Source organism: Cinclus cinclus, chromosome 9 (genome assembly GCF_963662255.1).
Source record: "Cinclus cinclus chromosome 9, bCinCin1.1, whole genome shotgun sequence".
NCBI lineage: Eukaryota > Metazoa > Chordata > Aves > Passeriformes > Cinclidae > Cinclus > Cinclus cinclus.
In genome coordinates, this window is record NC_085054.1 from 10,104,556 (window position 1) to 10,122,974 (window position 18,419).

Below are 18,419 nucleotides of genomic sequence, written 5' to 3' on the forward strand. Positions count from 1 at the left end.
TAATTTGATGTCTACATGAGTACACAAAGGTATTTGAGATTATTCTGAGTGGGCTAGCTTAGGCTGAAAAGCTCATTAAACTAATAAAGAAATACAACTTTTGATGCTAGCTTGCCAAAATTTGAAGTGATAATTATGCTTAGAAGAGCAAGTGAAAAAACCTGGATTATAAACTCTCTTTCTGTATAATTTCTTCTAACTTCCTTTTTATTTTTGTTTGTTTGGTTGGGGTTTTTTATAGTTTAAGCAGTCTTGTAAAATCTAATGAAAATGGCAATGGGGTAACTTTCCGATCTGGAGCAGATGTGACTATGGACATAGGAGTCTCTGGCTTTGGAGGAGATTCTGCTATAGACAGAGCAATGCAAATGGTAAGGTTTAGTTCTCAAATAATTTTTAAAATTGTGTGCTTTTAATTAGTAGCTTATAGAAGGGAGCTTTTTATCTATAAAATGATAGCGAGATGATAAATGTAGAAAACGAAGTGAACAATGATTGATAGTTTCCTGAAATAGCTTTTCGTAATTTGAAGGCAAGGACAAATACAGGATGTTCTTTAAAATAATGTGAATTTTTCCAAGATTTATATAACAGAAATTAAGTCAATTACCCTCTTTCGTCTTTCAGCATGTTCATGGAATATAAAGGGAATGAGAAGACAAGTGACAGTGTTGTAACAGGGAAATTTTTAGTGCCTTTGTGTTCCAGAGAACAGTTTAAAATGTGTAGTTTTGAAAACTGGTATGTTAGAGCATTCAGAGGTAAAATTCAAGCCTAATCACAGGATTCACTATTTTGTGCAATACAGGACAGATTTGACAATTTCTTAATTTATGAAGTTTCAACAAATCATGTTTAGCAATTATGGGGGCATCATAAAGTGTAGCTCTACTTCATCCATGTTCTGTTACGCACATCTGAGAAATGGCAGATCACTGCATTATTCCTGTTTATCACAAGAAATACAGTGTACAAATGATTTTTACTTGTAGGAAACAGATCATGGATACATTTGAATAGCAAGCACTTGCTGCTAAGTATAAGGTGGAAACTCCCTAAACTGATGGTGAATAGATATGAAATTAAATAGCTAAAGAAGATAAGCTCCTGGTATAAATATATGACCTTTGCCTAGATGAAGAAACACAGTCTTTGTTAAAATTAGACAGCTTGTGTAACAAAACAGCCACATGAACATTTCAGTAAACACTGAAAAAATAGCTTTAGGCTTGTATGTTACCCCAAATCTTTTTCATGCACAAAGAACTTCACCATACTTGGCATTTTCTGGCCCAATACTGACATAGTGAAGTTCAAGCAATGCCGATTATACATTGCCAGTAACAGGTCTGGATCCACACTATCTCTACTTATGTGGTGTTCTTCCTGTGTATTCAGAGTATAAACAGAAAATTTTTACGTTCACTGGGAAAGAATTCCAAGGGTTTTGTGTATAGCAGTGAAGAACTGTGGGATGTGCCTCATATATACATGAGTAGATGTTGGATATTTTTCAGTGGGGCTATTCTTAGTCTAGTTTGAGGAAGCTGACAAGACTTAACTGTGTTATTAAAAAAAAAACAACATATTCTGGTAGCAAAAAGCATGAGTCCATGTGGCATGAAGCAGTGGTTTGTGAATATAAGGCAGCTTTAAGGAGCTAGATGCTGTACTATTCCTTGCTAGTTCTGTCATGAGGCTGCGTCAAAGAGCAGGACAAGTGAATTTTGGTGGGGTTTTGTTTCCATTATCCTCCTGCCTGATGTAACTCATCTGACATAAGGGACACATTTACTGCTTGGTCTCAAAAAATACAGCAATCTCCTTCCTGAGACAAAATGAATGACTCCCAATTTTTTTTTATGTATCAGCTACTGCTTATTAATTTGTATGTAATTTTGAAGTCTCTAAATTAAAATATTTATTTGGATATTATTATTCCTTTGATATCTCTTCTTCTGTCTGTTGAAGGTATGATGTGTGAAAGTCATTTTTCCTCATCATAAAATACTTTGAGTCAAGTATTGAAGCGTGTGTGGGGGTTTTTGTCCATCTAGGTAATGAGGTAGTATTGCAATAATCAATAGTCCCAACTGCTAAGTCAGGGAGTAAAAGTAAATTAATGTTGTGATTTTAACAGATACTAGGTTTTGTCTAGACCTGTGTGAAAGTAAACATATGTTGTTCCTCAAGATGAAGAATTTGACTACACATTAATTCCTAGGAGTATGGATGGAGGTGTTTATTCCACTGCAGTTGTTGGGTTTTTTCCTCCATAGAATGAAAACTTTGCAGTGGAGTCGGGGAAGCAACCAATCACGTTTGAAAATCCAATGTATACAACCAGAGATGGTGGAGCCAGCACAGCTGGTGCAGCTACAGTCATTCGGCCAACACTTGTAAGATAAATTTTGGCTTGACTTTTGCCTTTCATTTTCCCTTATGACCACCTTTTCTTCTTTGAAGAATGTTGATTTTCTTTCTTCTCCTACAGGTAGCAGCAGCTGGTAGTGAGGAAAATGAAAATTTTGAAAATCCTGTGTATTCCTCTGTGGTATCTACTAGCCCAACGGAAACCCCTCAGAGTACAGATGCACATCCGGTAGGAAATAAAAATGCTCTAAGGCTGCCTTGTTTGTTTTCTGCTCCAGATCAGAAAAATTGAATTGTTAGGGAAGCTACAGTCAACTTATTATAGTTCCATGTCCCTCAGTAATTGCCCTTGTGTTGTTTTCAAGACAGTTTTTTCCTCTTTGATGTACTTGTCTGGAATGATAGGCTTCAATGAAATAATTCAGTAATTTTTGTTGCCCAGCCTTTTGTGAATACTTCTTTAGGTGAAATAACTTGGTTATCTAGCAAAAAAAAAAAAACAAACAAACAAATTTGGGTTCCATGCTTAGAATTACAACATAGTGATGTAAGAACATCCATCTGAAGTCACTGAGGTAGCAGTCAATGCAAGTGAAATCCAACGCTGTTACTGGCAGTTTCCTGAGAAGTTTTGAGAAAAATGTATAAAGTTCTAATAATTTTTGTGTTCCAGGAATCAAAGTGGAGTTTCTTCAAGAGAAAAAAGAAACAAAACACTAATTTTGAAAACCCAATATACGCGGAGGTATTGTTTATATTATATAATTCTATTTTTCAGCTAACGTACTGCTGGACTTTGTTCCTGCTTTCATAGGATAAAGATTATTGGTAGATTCTGCTGCTGTGTGGAACAGCACAGAAATTCCAGTCCAGGTTAGGGACTGAAGTGGTTGTGAGCAGTAACCAAATGTCATGCACAATGAGATGTCGATCAGGCTCAGCTCAGGCAGCACAGCTGCTCCTGACGTTAAGCATTAAAGTAGAAGTTCCAGTGTATGGAATAAGTTTCTAGTATTGTTTTCACTCAGCTGTACTATCTGAGGTGAAATTAGTATTTTATTTTGTTACAGGTGGTGTTTTGCAGAAATAATTTACACCATTAAGTTTGACTTTAGGAATATCTATTTACTGTTCCTGAAAGTTAATGTTGGATGTATGGTGTGTTAGAATGTAAGGTTTGATTTTATGATTATTGTTTCAGATGGAAAAGGAGCAGCAACAGGACACAGAAAATGTCCCTAGCAGTTCTCCTTCACTGCCTCCCAAGATTATTCTGAAGCGAGACCAACCACTAGCTTACACAGCAACAGAGGATACATTTAAAGACACCGCCAATCTTGTTAAAGAGGACTCTGTGGTATAGCTAGGTAACTCATTTAGGGAAGATTAGACACATCCATTTGCACATATATTTTTTATAAACAGAAGAGTAAGGTTCACATTCAAATGCTTTATAAAAATATATACATCTCAGCCAGTGGCTGGAGATGTACTTTGAAACTATGCCTTGTTTTTTTGACAAATGCCAATTTCTATTTTTATGAACAATTATCATGATGTACTATATGTATATCTTTGCACTGAAGCTGTCTGAAAGTAATGTTATAAATATATTGTACATTTGTAAATTTTTTTAAGATTATCTTGTTCGGTGATGTTGCTAGTAGAAATTTGTATGGAATCGGTCATATATTTAGGGCTAAATTAATTATATAAATGTTTAAAACTAAAAAAAGGAGAACCAAACAAGGCAAATATAGGAACATTACTGATTTACAGGGTCTTTAGAGTGTGTCTTTTATAACAGCACCTTTTAAAACTTCTACTGGTGCTCTGGGCATCTTTGCCACCTATTTTATATAGTACTGTATATAAAAATGGGTATCTCTTTATCTTGTGTTCAACAAAAGATGCTGAATAGTTACCTGTGCAAGATGTTGTTGTTTTAATTGCCTGAGATAATTTCCTCTCAATCTGTAAGACACATACGTTTCCTCTAGGTTCCAATTAACACAATTCCATTAATAGTATTCCTATGAAGATTGGATATATTTAGATTCTAGCACCACAACTACTTAATGAGCTTATCTCTTGCTCATCAATGGAATACCTCTGTTCTTGGCTGGAGTATCTGGAACTAATTTGTACTATGAAGTAGCTAGGTTTCTGTAACAGCTTATTTCCAAACAGCAAAATATGAAAGATATTGGTTCATTTCAGAAATTCTTCAGGGTTTTTTTAATGTCAAAATTTAATTTTATTGACTATTTATTTCCTGAGGTGGATATTAATAGAAAGGGAAACAATTTCTACTAATGCAGTCTTTGTAGTTATCTGGTTGTTCTTATAACCCTCCATCAGAATATACTATTGATTTTTTTTTAGCTCTTCTATTAATTAGCCAAGATAATTTTCACAACAGGAACCATTTGAGAAAACTCTGATTACAGGACCATGTTCTTCAGCATTCCTGGCTAGCTACTCATATAAAAGATTCCTGAAGTTATAATCATGGAGACTTTTGCTATTTGATTGTTTTAGATCTAAATTTTCAAAATATATACTATTTCTAATTAGAATGCTTGTAACTACATTGTAACATACTCTGATTAGAAAAGCCAACTGGAAAATGATGCTGCTGAATAAGTCTAATAAACATATTATTTTATCACATTCCTATTCCATAATTTGTGTCGAGACTCTATGTACTTTTTTCAGTTGTGGAGACTTCAGTGCACTTTGACATGAAAACTACAATGCTTTAGATAAAGTCAAATAAGAATAGTGCTTACTGCTTCACACAACTGTCTAAAGTTCTTCATGTAAGGGGTTGTCTTGATATTGACACTGTATCTCTGTAAGTGTGAAGCTGCCCTATTACACACAGTCAGTAAACTGGGCCTTGAAACAGGAAACTCTTACTATTGAGAGACTGACAATCAAGGTAGAATGAGAATGGGCATAAGCGATTCAAACCTTATTTCAATTAGCTTTCATATCTGATGTCAGAATTTGATGCTTTGATTTTTTTTTTCTTTAAGCACATTGTGTTTTTACAAGCATTTGTTTCTGAGTGCATTAATGTATCAAATTACTTAGAGTCTGCAACACAGCAGACACATCTGTAGGGATTTCTTTGAGATGCAAGGCACTGTTCTTAAGGAAAGGATTCACAAGGTTTTTTAATGGGAGAAGGAAGGGATGACCCTTCCAAAGGACTTGCCTGCAGTTGCATACCATGAGAAAAAGGAGAGTCAGTTTTGGGAATAGTCTTTGTCAACTCAAAGATTTAGAACCAGCATCAGTGAAAACTGCTAGTATGTCAAGAATCAGAAATACCCTTTTTTCCCTGTAATAATTTCAACTTTCCAGATATGGAAGAAAACAGTCCCTGGCTTCCTTTGTAGTTAGGTAGTATGTAAGTTTGGTTGTTTAGTGTATCTTAGATTCCTAAGCTTCAATTGGGACTCCTCCCCTTCTGATTATGTAAAATTTAGGGTTTGGTACTTTGTACAACAGAAGTTTTAGATTATACTAATAACTTCATTTTTTGCTTGTATTCTTTTTCTTTTATCAGGACAGTCCCTGCTTGAGTTCTTAAATTTTGGACTCCTCTGTATCAAAGAAAGCTGATTTTTAGAGATTTCAACAACTGTCTGTAATCTGTAACTATAGAGCTGATAAATTATACCATTAATTTTTTCATGTACATTCTCTTTAGAGCTGCCAGGCTAGATAGAAAGATTTCTCTCTCAGCAGGTATTTATTGTGAAATGAAATAAAAGAAATTTATTCTTACAGCCATTTGCTAAAAAATAGAACTATAATGAAATACTTTAAGGTTACTAACACTTTTTACATACTGTCCTTTTTTTGCCCACTGTAAAAACACACACACACACATGCCCTCTCACACACAATGATGAAACTTCTTTTCTTATGTTTGGAGTTCTGACCTGCACATGGTATTTTTTAAGCTTAATTGAATTTCACATTAATGATTAATCACCATCACAGCACTTTAGCAAATAAAACCTTTACCCCTTCAATTTTAATATCTCTAGGAGCACTGATTTGTGAGTCTCTGCCTGACAGCTTAAGTGTGCAAAAGGCACAGTAAACTCAACAACATTTTGCCACTCTGGACACACGCTGTACAACTGAAAGAATTTACTATAGCCTACACTAATGACCTATTTAATCTGATAAGTGAAAATAATAATCCTTTTAACTTGCAAAACACACTGAGGATGAAAGATATATGAATGCATATTGTTTTTGTATTTTCCCCATAAACTATACTTATATTAGAAAGGAAGTTAAACTATGCATTTTGATACTGTGTTTGCATAGAATGGTGGAGATTTGATTTTCCCTAGAATTGCATTTCTCTAAAATTGCTTGTGTTTTTTTTTTTTTTTAAAGAATTGAATCATCAAGTGGTCAGATACTATAATTGTAGTTTCTGGAATATGCTGCAATAGCTGGACTGGGTTATTATTTCACTTCATGTCTTGTGTGAAAAGTATTAACTAGCTTTGTAGCTGAAAAGTTTATGAAAGCAGATCCTATGGGGTGTAATTTCTGAGCAACAGCCTTCAAAAACATGCTGGATTTACAAGCCTACCTGGAGACTCAGAATTTCAGGTAAGATGGGGTGAGGGATGAAGAAAGTACTTTATGGAAAGAATTTTAACAGTCTAGTAACTGGTAAAGAAGAGGATATCTATTTTTAATGGGATAGATATTTATTTCTGCACAGATTACTGTTTTAATACTAGACATCAATTAGAACTCCATGAACTGCTCTCCTGCTCTCTGCTGGAGCTGGAAATGTAATGTGCAACAACATATCAGACAAACAGCTTGGGGCATAGGAGAGGAACAGCCAGAAGAACTTTGCATCCCATCCAGCTCTGTATCGTGTCCTGGGGTACTTTGCTATTAGGGCATGTTCCATGCATTTTATGACATTAGAAATATCATAGTCACACAGTCTTTTCACTGATGATCTTTGGGCTTTTATATCTGTAAACAAAAACATAATTCTGAAACATAATCCTGAAAGCATTTATAGGCAACATCCCTGCAAGAGGGTTCTTTATATCCAAAAGTTTGGCTACAGCTTCAGGCATGCTTTAAACTACTGTGTTGAGTGCTGAGAGCACTATAGCTTCAGCAAAGCAGAGACAGTAAAGGCTGCAACACACAGAAGTCCAATAAGCAGAAACCTCCCTGGCCCATACTGTGAACCAGATGTCCCATACAGTATGTGCTGTGTCACACTGCACTAACTTTTCAGATATCACTAAGCAACAAATGTAGCATATGGTCATAGCAGCTCATTCCCACTGGGTATCCTATCTGTAAGTATTGAGGGACTAAGAAATGTAGCATGACCTCATTATCTCACTAGTCTCATGTGTGAACTAATATCTCAGGCCTCATCTGACATACACATAGTAAAGAACAGTCAGTGATGGGTCTTCAGTGAGCATTCTTTAATGAGCATTAACGATGTCTAGTAAATGTTCACAGAATCACAGGCTGAGATTGAAAGGGGCCTCTGGCACCAAGCCCCAGTACTTAAGCTGGGTCACCCAGACCAGGCTGCCCAGGACATGTCCAGATGGTTTTGTATCTCCAAATACTAGGAATCTACAACTGCCTTGGGCAACCTGTGCTAGTCCTCAGTCACCCTCACACTGAAATGTTCAGGAGGAACATACTGTATTTCAGTGTGTGCCCATTGCTTTGAGTCCTAGGCTTGGCTCTGTTGTCTTTACAGCCTCAGTTCAGGTATTAATATATATTGATAATATTCCCCCTGAGCTTTCATACAATCCTTTTTCTACTTACATTCAACTAAGTATTTTTCTCCATAGGAGTCCTTGATTTCAGGAGTTAGTCTGTTCCAAAGTTTGAAGAGGTATTTCTCAATGATATCTGAATTAGCTTCTTCTGTCTTAAAGAAACCATGCTCAACAATGCTTACTTTCACTCCAAAATGCTGCATTTCTACCCTAGGAGAAAAAAAAAATCAAACAAAACAATAATCTCCCTGACCACCCAATAACGGCAAAACTATGAATCATAAGTGGAAAATCTGCCACATTAATATTTGAGATTTTTATTCTTATCTTCATATATCAGAATTAAATGTTCAAATTAGTTTCATAGCAGTGTACTTGTCCTGTTAAAGCAGAGCAGAAAACTGAGGGGAAAAAAAGGCAGTATCAAGTAGATTCACAGCTCTCCGGATTATTTATATTGGACTCATGCAAAGGATGTATCAGCCAGGTACATCTTAGTCATGTGTTGTACTAAAACTTTTGACAATTTCATATACTGTTGCATCATTTTAGTTCACAGCAACAGCAGATTATTAAAGTGTCTGAAAAAAAGTAAAAGCGAAAAAATTTCAATTGGACTAGAACTTTATTCTCATTCCAATGGTTAAATGTCTATGGTTAAATGATTAAATGTTAATGCAATAAAGCTTAGTGGATTTTCTTGTAGTGTAGCTCTCTCTGTGTAATTTCAAGTTGCAGTGCAACTCCTTTGGGGTGAAAATGGCATCTTTATCTCACTAGGCAGCTCAAGAAACCCAGGCAGCCATTTCTACAGTGTGTGTAAAGGAATGAACCACATGTACATTAGCCATTAATTTCTATTTCTTTGCGTTATACACTTTCCTTAAGTAAGTACTTAAAATTATTTGAAACCAGCTTTCCTAGTCATTCTGACTTATGAAGATTTGACTCACTGGGCTGGGCCTTAGCTTTCTAGAAGGAGTACAGTACAACTGGTTTCAGCAGATGGTGCTCAGCTTAATTTTTTGAAATTACAATTACCTTTGGTAATGTGGTTGCAGTCTGGAATCGCCCAGCTCAGATTGTTGTGGAGAATTAGAGCAAAATATACAGGCAAGTATAGCTTCCCCAAGAAACTGGATGTCTGACCAGGCTATATTGTTGATTTACTTTCAGGTATGCACTTGATTCACATGCCACGTGAAATCTGCACACTGACAACTTGTCTAGGAAATGAAAATTTTCAAAGTGCAGTTCCTGGGTCTGTCCATAGTACTGGAGACTGAAATCTTAAAAATGTGACCAGTCATCTTATTTTCCTTTTCCCCTTTAGGCAGGATTTCCAAAGAAGAATCAAAAAGGGCAAACATACACTCACCCTTCCTCAGCACATCTGGAATCTGTTCTTGGATTTATGCATGTTTTTCTGGCTACTCACCGTAAAGTGTCAGAGAAAGCTTCCATGCCCCATTTGGACAGACTGTAACCACCACCTACAAAAGCCATGAGACCTTTGGCATTAATTAGATTGACAACTCTTCCCTCAGCTTTTTTCAGAAGTGGCAGAAGCTTGAGCGTGATTTCAATCAGTCCCAGCAGGCTAACATCCAGGACTGAATGGAAGTCTTCAATCCTCAGCCAGTCAGTGGGTCCTACAGGTGCTGTTCCTTCAGCATTGCTCACCAAGCCAAAAAGCCCTAGGAGAAATGGAAAACTATTTATTTCAACATATGGCAGTATCTTACCCAGGAGTATTGTGTGCATTGGGAACCAAGCACACAGTCTGCAAAATCATCAGTGAGATGAATACAGTTATCTGGGGTTTGTGTGGATGATCTGCTTTGTATACCTGATAAAATTTGCTGAAGAGCATGGGTAAAGTGTTAAAGGAAAAGTATTTTGCTTGGAGATGTGGGCCGCCATGCTGGGCTTTATTATCCAGATCCGCTCAAGTATGTAGGCTCCTAATATGCACTTGTACTCTTGTGAAAATCAAATAGTCTGCATGGAAGTGGAGAGACTGATTTTTCTGGTTTGGGGTCTAAAGGTCTGGACCAAATGTAGAAAATTAGTCAGTACTTCTAAAGATACTAGCTTAGCCCTGTGTATTGATAATACTGCTTTACTACCTTTATAAATTACTCGAGGAACTTTAGATAAATAGTGACGTTTCCAAGAGTTTGCTGAGGACAGCCTGTGCCTGAGGGGAGAGGCCGAAAGTCCAGCACTCAGCCTCCATAAAGAGTCTCACACACTGAGGTGAAAGCATTAGCAGTGGCTATCCTGGCTGAGAACCTGTGGCTCTCTACAAGTTTGGAGCAAGAGCCTACTGGAGGGGGTAAGTGCTAATAATTTTGTTACACTTGCTCTCAATCTCTGCATTCAAGAATGGTGTGAAATACTCATGATGAGGCCCAAAAGCCTTTTACAAGCTTTGAGGAGAAAGTCCTGTGGTAGAAGATATGTTTTGCTGTTTTAGGTAACTAATTTATTAATAAGCTTATTGAATAGTTGGTATAACTGTGTGTTACGACTGGTAGTTGCAATGCTGTGGTTCCCTTTGGTAACCTTTAGTCTGAGCTCTCAGTGCTGATAAATGTGTATTGCCACAGTTAAGTATATTTAGCATGAAGATCTTTTTAGCACCCTTTGTCAAATCGATCCCTGAAATCTCATAGGTATCCAAGGGTAAGCTCTCCTTTTTACAAGAGTGCTCAGAGGTGTATGATAGGGGTAGTGAGAGCTACCTATGTAACAACTCCAAGAAACTGGCTGAAATTGCAAGTGTTTAACTGTTACAGTCAGTACAATTGTTGAGTACAGTGCAAACGTCAGACTAATCCAGGCACACAAAAATGTACTCTTGTGTTTACTAGAGGAGGGCTGCACAGGCCCTGAATTAACAATTTTTAGTTGAGTGGGTTAAATTTGTCAAGAAAATTTTCTGGTATCAGTTAGTACCTTCCTTCCACTGACATTCTTCAACTACACCAGAAAGAGTTTAAAAAACACCTGGGAATGATCTGGTTTTAACAGACTGTGCAAGGCATCCCGTTGGTGAAAGCAATGGGCAGCATTGCTGGAGACAATGTCTTTGAAGTGAGCAATTACAGAACTGAGGAGTGAATGTGTTTCTTCAGTAAGATTAAAATTGCTTCTGCAGTGAGTAGAGAGGCAACAGAACTTTTAGCTAGACCAGATTTGGTTATATTGAATCACCTTTCTAAGAAGTTTTCTTGTCACTTACCCTTGCCAGCTGTCTGTTCAGTCACAAACACCACAACCCTGGCAATGCTATTGGAGTCTGCTAAGTTCAGATTCACTGTCTTCAGTGAGAGTGAAGAGCAGGACCGTAGCTCTTGGCTTCCTTTTTCTGTGGCACATGCAGCAATGACACAAAATCCCTTTTTGTCAAGCCATTTAGCTAGTGAGTTTCCAAGTCCAGTGTCACAGCCTGTTATGAAGACATGCTTTTCATTCAAGTTTCTCACTCTGTGTCTGTCTCTGATGATCCAGTAAATGGTAAGAGAAAGTATGGAAGCCAAAATTGCTATGTGCAGCGAGTCTGAAAGTGAGAGCTACAAGTGAGTAAGTTAAGTTAGTGCAACGAAGCAAATGTGCTCAGCCAACCCTCCAACTTCGTGAGACATAACTCCTGTTAGGGGCTTTGTTACTGGTTGCAGCCCTTCCAGACCACTGTATGTTAGGGGAGAGCAGGAACAGGAGCTTTGGCACAATGTGATCAGGATCCATGAATAATGCGTGCTTGACAAAACCTTCTGAATCTTTCTTTTCAATAGATTCTCACTGTTTTCAAGCTTTGCTGACCAGACTTTCTAGTCAGCTCTTTTAAGGACATTTCAGACCAAAAGGAATGACCTTATCAGTTCTGAAAGTTCTTTTTTTGTGAACATTGATCATTATTTATGCTGATACCAGAGAGAGAAATTCCCTGGGAAAAAGGGTGATTCTCTTTGACCCTTTATATGATGCTACGCAGGCTGCTTTTCTAATCTGTAACATGGAAGCAGAGTGACCCCAAGAACAACCCAAGAGAAGTGTATGCTGTGTTGGTGGATCTGATGACTAATTTATGTGACTTGTGTGAGTGGTTTATGTGACAGTGAGTGATTTGCTCTCTGCCCCTTAGACAAGGCAGACTTTGGGTCAGTGCCTCAGTCTCCTGTCACTTGTTGCCTGTTTACCAGTGATACACAGCACAGCAGAACATACCATATAGGAAGTGTATTCATATAAAGAAATGTAGAAATGCATGGAGATGTTGCCATAAAAAAAAAAAGTCACTGAGGAAACTCAAGGTTTCCTAACTCTGTTGGAGAGGATAATGTTTGCTTATTACAAAATGTTTTGATAAATGTAGAATACAGTTCTTGCATCTAAATTCTTGATAATTGATTACTAGGTTTCTATTTGTATTTTGGTTTATACAAGAACTAAGCCAAATTAATTCATTAAAGCCAATGTTTATTGGACCTCCAATAAGCACACTCACACAACCTGTTAAGAGAAACTTTTTCACAGGTTCTGAGCAGCCACCTAGGGTCTAGGTACCTACATATGTGTAGATGTGAAGACATCTCACCTTTAAAATATGACAGTTTTAAGGGCTGTCTATTTTGTAACATTATTTCTATCTCAAGATGTGAATATTAAAAGAAGCTCAATGTATTAGGTCTGTTTGCTAGAGCCTGTCTGTTCTTGTTCCTACTGAGTTCATGGACTAATTTGCATTTATTCTGATCCTAAATTTTGCTGTTACCTCACCAAGTAGGTGTAGAAGAAATCTCAGAATCTGATAGTGAATGAATGTTGAACTCTTTTTAAATAATTAAATCAGTTACAAAGCTAATAAAGTATAATAAGTGTCAACATTCATTACCACTTAATGATCTTGAATTGAGTGCTTCAGTAGCCATCAATATGAAATTCTGAGCTATTGACCAGTGGTGTCTGATTTTAAAATGTTAAGCAAATATATACAGGTAAGAATTTTCTTCTCTGTCCGCTGCAGTTTACAGGAGGGCTTTCACTGAATTTTTGGGATGTTTGCACTGCTTATTTTCGTGGCCCATCTCACTGTTGTTTTGAGGTTAATGTAATCAACCCTCTAGCTCAGGTACTTTGCTCAGATACTTGGCTTTCTTGCTGTGAATGTCCCTGTTAAATTTGGCGAGGATTTCAGTGTTCCTGAATGTGTGCACTTTGAAATCATCTTTGTAATTTTTCACTGTGTTGGTGACATTTATTTTCTGAGAGGACTCAGAGTGTGCTCTGACATAGTGCCACTACAACTATGTGGAAGCACTCAGGCTAATGAAAGCTTTTGTGATGTAAAATAAAGTCTGAAAACAAAATGTTGCAGCAGCTGATCATAGATCACCCCAGTCCTTTTGCAATGATGTGCTAGGCAGTGATATTTCCTTTGACTGCCCATGTAGAATTTGGAGCAGAGCTAGACACGAAAGGAGAGAGGACTGCTGTCACCAGGCTGTGGTAACCCCATGCCACTAAATTACAGCAAGGTATTTGGCAAGATAAGTGCAGTGATACATATACATAACTTTAGGGCTCAAAATTCCTTTCTTCCAATGCAAAATGAAACAAAATAATTAGAATTTTGGGCAAACAACTTAATTGAAAACAGGACCTATAAATCACATCTTCCTTTCTTGGCTCTGCTGTAGGGAGGAAGCAGTGGACAGTGGGCTTGCACTACTGGAAAGCAAGTTAAATTTGAAACTGGGCTCTGTAGATAAGTCCTGGAGTGTTTGGCCAGGATGCCAACCTGGCTTCTCTAAGGAAAACACCTGGGATTGCTCTGGTTTGTGTTAGCCACTGTGTGTATGTAGCAATAATTGGCACAGAAGCTCTGTAAGACAAAAGGCTCTTGGGAAGACTGCTGAAGGGGCAGCACTGTGGAATCTCCACTGCTCTTCTTTTCCCTGTCAGCACTGGGCCAGTGTTACTAAGTCTGTAATTCCTAACTGCCTAATTCTTGCCATGTTCTAGCACTCCTTCTCCAGTAACACACTGACCTGAGCATCATGGTAGGTTATGCTCTGCTGGAGCCTTCTGCCCATATGTATTCTGCTAGATTATGTCATTACTGCTGGAAAGAGCCTGAGATCAGGACCAAGAGAAATAGTCTCAGTTAAAGCTTTCTTTCAAGAAAATCCTCTAATTCAGTGAATATGAAATGTTATCAAAAATATCTCCTTTTTGATAATTGTGAAGTTCTACAAAAGCCAAAAAAAAGCTACCTGGCTACCAACATCATATCAATTTTGAAATGGCTGCATGGAGTGGCAAACAGTGCATTTCCAGAGAAAATGTCAGCATGATATTTCAAGAGTATTGATGTATCTTCATAAATATTGCATTTGGATTAATAATGTAGCCAGTAAATAGCTAAAGGCAAATTCTATTTTCCATCAAACTTTGATATTTGCCTGGCAAATTGAGAACTTGTGTGTTAGAGCTTGGCTTTTCATTCCTACACACATGCCATTATAAAAGCAATTGATTTTAGAGAAAAGCAGCATGACTGCATTGAGAGCCCTCTAAGATCCCTAGATGACTGCAAAGTTCAGCATTCCTCTGCTTTTCTGCACTAGGGGAAACTGAAGCATATAGACCCCATATCAAAGGAGGGTATTAATGATTTAGTCTCACAGGAAGTTTGCTTATGCCAGAGAATTTCAGGCTGAGGTGAAGTCTGGGGCCTGTGTGTGCTTTGGATTCCTTCACTCCCCACTTTGCAGGCAGTGCAAAACTCCAGAAGCAGTGCTCTGCAATGGGTAGAATGACCTGCCCGGCATCCTGAGGAAGAACTGGCAGTGGGAAATTTAGGCACTGTGGCTCTTCAGAATGAGCACTCATGTAGCACACAGTGGAAGGTTTAGATGTATCAGGCAGCACACAGAAAGATCATCCAACAGCTCTCCAGAGTCCCCCTCCCATAGCTACAAACCTCTAGTTTTCAGTTAATTAATTGAACAAATTGGCAAGCAAAAAGCTTCAGATCTCTTACTCTTAGGTGAGCTATTCCTGCACATGCCTTTGCCCTTCTGTTTCATGGAAAAGGACTGCTTTTTTGCATGCTGTGTAAATATGTGATAATTTGTTTTGGTGGTCAACAGATAATTTCTTTATTAATATGTTACCTGGAAAGAAATACACCTCCAATATCTCCTGCACAACATTTTGTAGGGAGATGACTGTTGGCTGGTACAGTGAGTTTTTAGCATGATTGTATCTTCTTTGTATGGCCTGCATTTCATATTTTTACCACAGCATCATAAAAGACCCAGGAAAACAAAACCATTTAAAATCTTAGGTCACCGACCCAGTATTTGAAAATTGAAGCAGGGAAGCATTCCACATGTTGGGAAGAGCATTTCTGAGTTAGCATTTTATTCAGACCTTGTAGGTGCTAAGATAAACAATTGTTAAAATTACTCTAGAAAGGGACTGCATATTCTCTTGTCTGTGCACTAGAAAACAAATGCTTAGGTCTCTTAGATATCCTGCAAATGCATATAATATGTACTGCTCACTATAACAATAGACACAAGTTCTACTCACGTTCTGGGGAGACATCTTCAAGCTCAGTCTTTACCTCCAGGTGCTCATGAGTTGCCTTCACCAGTTATTTCCAATGTCAGAACATAGAAACAGCCCATTTTGCTCATAAACTTGTGTGCCAAGATCTGCATGTTGGTTTTTAAAAAAATAAAAATCTCAAATTCTGTGTCTAGTGGTACTTTCCTAATTGATGCACATCAGCAGGGCCCCTCTCCTTGCTGTTGCTAATGACTTGTACTGTGATCTCTGTCTATTTTAGGGATGTACTTGGTATTAATCTTCTGGCTATGCTCTATGCCTGCCTCACCTATGAGCTATGTTGTATAAGCATTGCTAGCTATATATAGTGATTTAAGGAGCCTGAGGGACTGTCAAGGCTCTTTAAGGAGAACTAATCTACTGAGCTGAAAGAACTGATCTGTGCTTGTCTTGAAATCAGCAGGAGTCCTTCTGTTGATTTAATAGAGCTTGCTTCACACCACACCCTTTTTTCTCTTTCATGTGAATGATGTTATTGTTGATGTGACTTAATCTTTTAAGATAGGTCTTCAAATTACTTTTACTAGTCTAGGGGAAGATTTTTGATACTAAGAACAAACCAATTTCAACATTTCTCAGATAAATGCTCAAATACCACAAACTGTACAAACAGTTTGAATGGCCACAGATGCTAACATATGATTGCTGAGTGTCTTGTTTGCTTTATCTTTGGCCCGGTGTCTGGCAGGCACTTCTGTTCCAGCTCTGAGTACTACTGTATAAACATGGCAGCAGAATTTCTTTTCCCTTCACATATCTCTTACTAGACCAAATATGTGTGGATAGTCATATTGGGGTGCAGACGTGTTTTAGATTAGCTTTTCATTTGACAGCATTTCCAAAAAGACAGAATGATGAGGAGATATAATGCTACTTTGCAAGGCTTTCTCAGTGAGAAATGTGTTGCTTCTTTTGACAAAAATGTCTGGAAATTGCCTCACCTTTTTGAAAATACTCCTTTCCATATTGCATTTTAATTTCAGGGAGAAGCTTGCTCCAAAAAGCCTCTTTCTCTGTTGTAATCTTTGCTGGATTACATAAGGCTGTTTTGAACAGTCAGGGTTGAACACAACAAACCTTTACTCCAAAAGCTTTCATATCTTTTCTGAAGGCAGCCCAATGATTTAATTGCTTTAGACATTATTATTATTTAAACTGTTGGATTTTTTTGCTGTACTAACATTTCTATTTCTGTCTTTATACAGCACTCAGCCCACAAATACATCAAGGTTTATTCATGATAGTGAACTTTCAACTTGCTGTCCATAAATGAAAGGGGCGTAAGCTATCTTATCTGCTTCCCAGAGTGAGAATGTGCTTGCACAGTAGCTGACAATGTAGTTCAGATCCTAGTTCTCAATTCGGGAGATCATTAGTTATCTGACTTGTCTGAATGACTGGTTGGCTGCCTAAATGAAGTGTGTAGAGCCAATTTACATATCTTAGGAAATCCCTTCTTTAGAGAAGATCTCTGGCTGGTGGTAGGGCTTCTTCTGGCCCCATCTGGTATCTGTCAGTCCTGTGTAAGTGTTTTGGTATCCAAAATAGCACTACATGTTTTTAGAAACACAAATTGCGCTTTGTCTGTGCTACAAGAAGCCACCATGGTAGTCCCCAGAATTAGTTTGCTGTGTTCTCTAGATATTTGTAACAATTCTGATAATTAAGAGAAAACACTTCAGAGAAGAAAGCTTAGTCAGAAGTTATTATCATGCAGTAGCTAATGTATGTTTTCTCGATGGATAGCTGTGAGAAGTTTCTAGGTGCACTTCGGTGTTGTGAAGGCATCTCGAAGACATTGCGAAGACATTGGAATTGATTTGTATTGGTTTGGAAAACATTTCTGAGCCCTCAAATTGGGGAGAAGAGGGAAAATATAAAAATGTAAACCAGCCTGTATCAGCTCTTAGAGTTCAGTGAATGAATACTTTTGCTGGTCTGACTTTGCTCACGATTTTTTAAGAAGAAAAAAATCACTTCTGGCCTGAAAACAAACATAGTTAAAATAAAAGCACTTTGTCAAGTTAAAGGCAATTTTATGAAGAGATCAAATGTCAAATGGAGGTTGGAATTTAGCAATAGGTATAATTGGTACTATAGCACATCATAACAGACCAAATTTAAGACTCACATTCAATAGCATCCACCCAGTAAGGTCTTGGGCCTTTGCAGGCTCTACTGCAGTACTGCTCCTGCTCAGGTTTGGTCAGTAGAATGAATATGTAATTTTTGCTTTTGATAGAATGAGTGATAACTTAAAAGTTATTTATTACACATATTCAAATTTTAAAACAAAACTACACTTAAGTGGAATTTATTTCATTTGTTCCCTAGCTGGCTAACATGGCATGGGAGGTGCTGAGCACTTTGTGCCAAAACCCAGATAAGCGTGCGAGTGCAAACAGTCCCAACGAAGATTCCAGGAACTGGATTTCTATTCTGACAATAATGTATTGATAACCCTGACTTTTTGAGCACATTCCCAAATATTTATCTACCACTAACTAGATGTATAAAACATCACATCCCTCTAATGAGATCTTTCACGAAAGGTAACAAACACATGCTTGTCAACTGTCAAGTAAAATA

The 18,419-nt window shown here is 37.6% G+C and overlaps 2 protein-coding genes across 2 annotated transcripts in view; one reads left to right on the forward strand and one right to left on the reverse strand.

The window, feature by feature from the left end:
* The window catches only part of LRP2 (LDL receptor related protein 2), a 94,095-nt gene extending 90,359 nt beyond the window's left edge, over window positions 1-3,736 (forward strand). The window contains exons 74-78 of the mRNA XM_062498581.1: window positions 242-371; window positions 2,280-2,399; window positions 2,495-2,602; window positions 3,047-3,118; window positions 3,575-3,736. Coding sequence (XP_062354565.1) covers window positions 242-371; window positions 2,280-2,399; window positions 2,495-2,602; window positions 3,047-3,118; window positions 3,575-3,736 — 592 coding nt within the window. The remainder of the gene's footprint in view (window positions 1-241; window positions 372-2,279; window positions 2,400-2,494; window positions 2,603-3,046; window positions 3,119-3,574) is intronic.
* A 2,887-nt stretch (window positions 3,737-6,623) lies between these two features.
* On the reverse strand, window positions 6,624-15,839 carry DHRS9 (dehydrogenase/reductase 9). Its single transcript, XM_062498375.1, is given in 5 exon segments — window positions 6,624-7,401; window positions 8,233-8,396; window positions 9,625-9,883; window positions 11,434-11,764; window positions 15,792-15,839. Coding segments are annotated over 5 exon segments (1,053 nt in total). The 3' UTR covers window positions 6,624-7,150.
* Window positions 15,840-18,419: the final 2,580 nt, after the last annotated feature.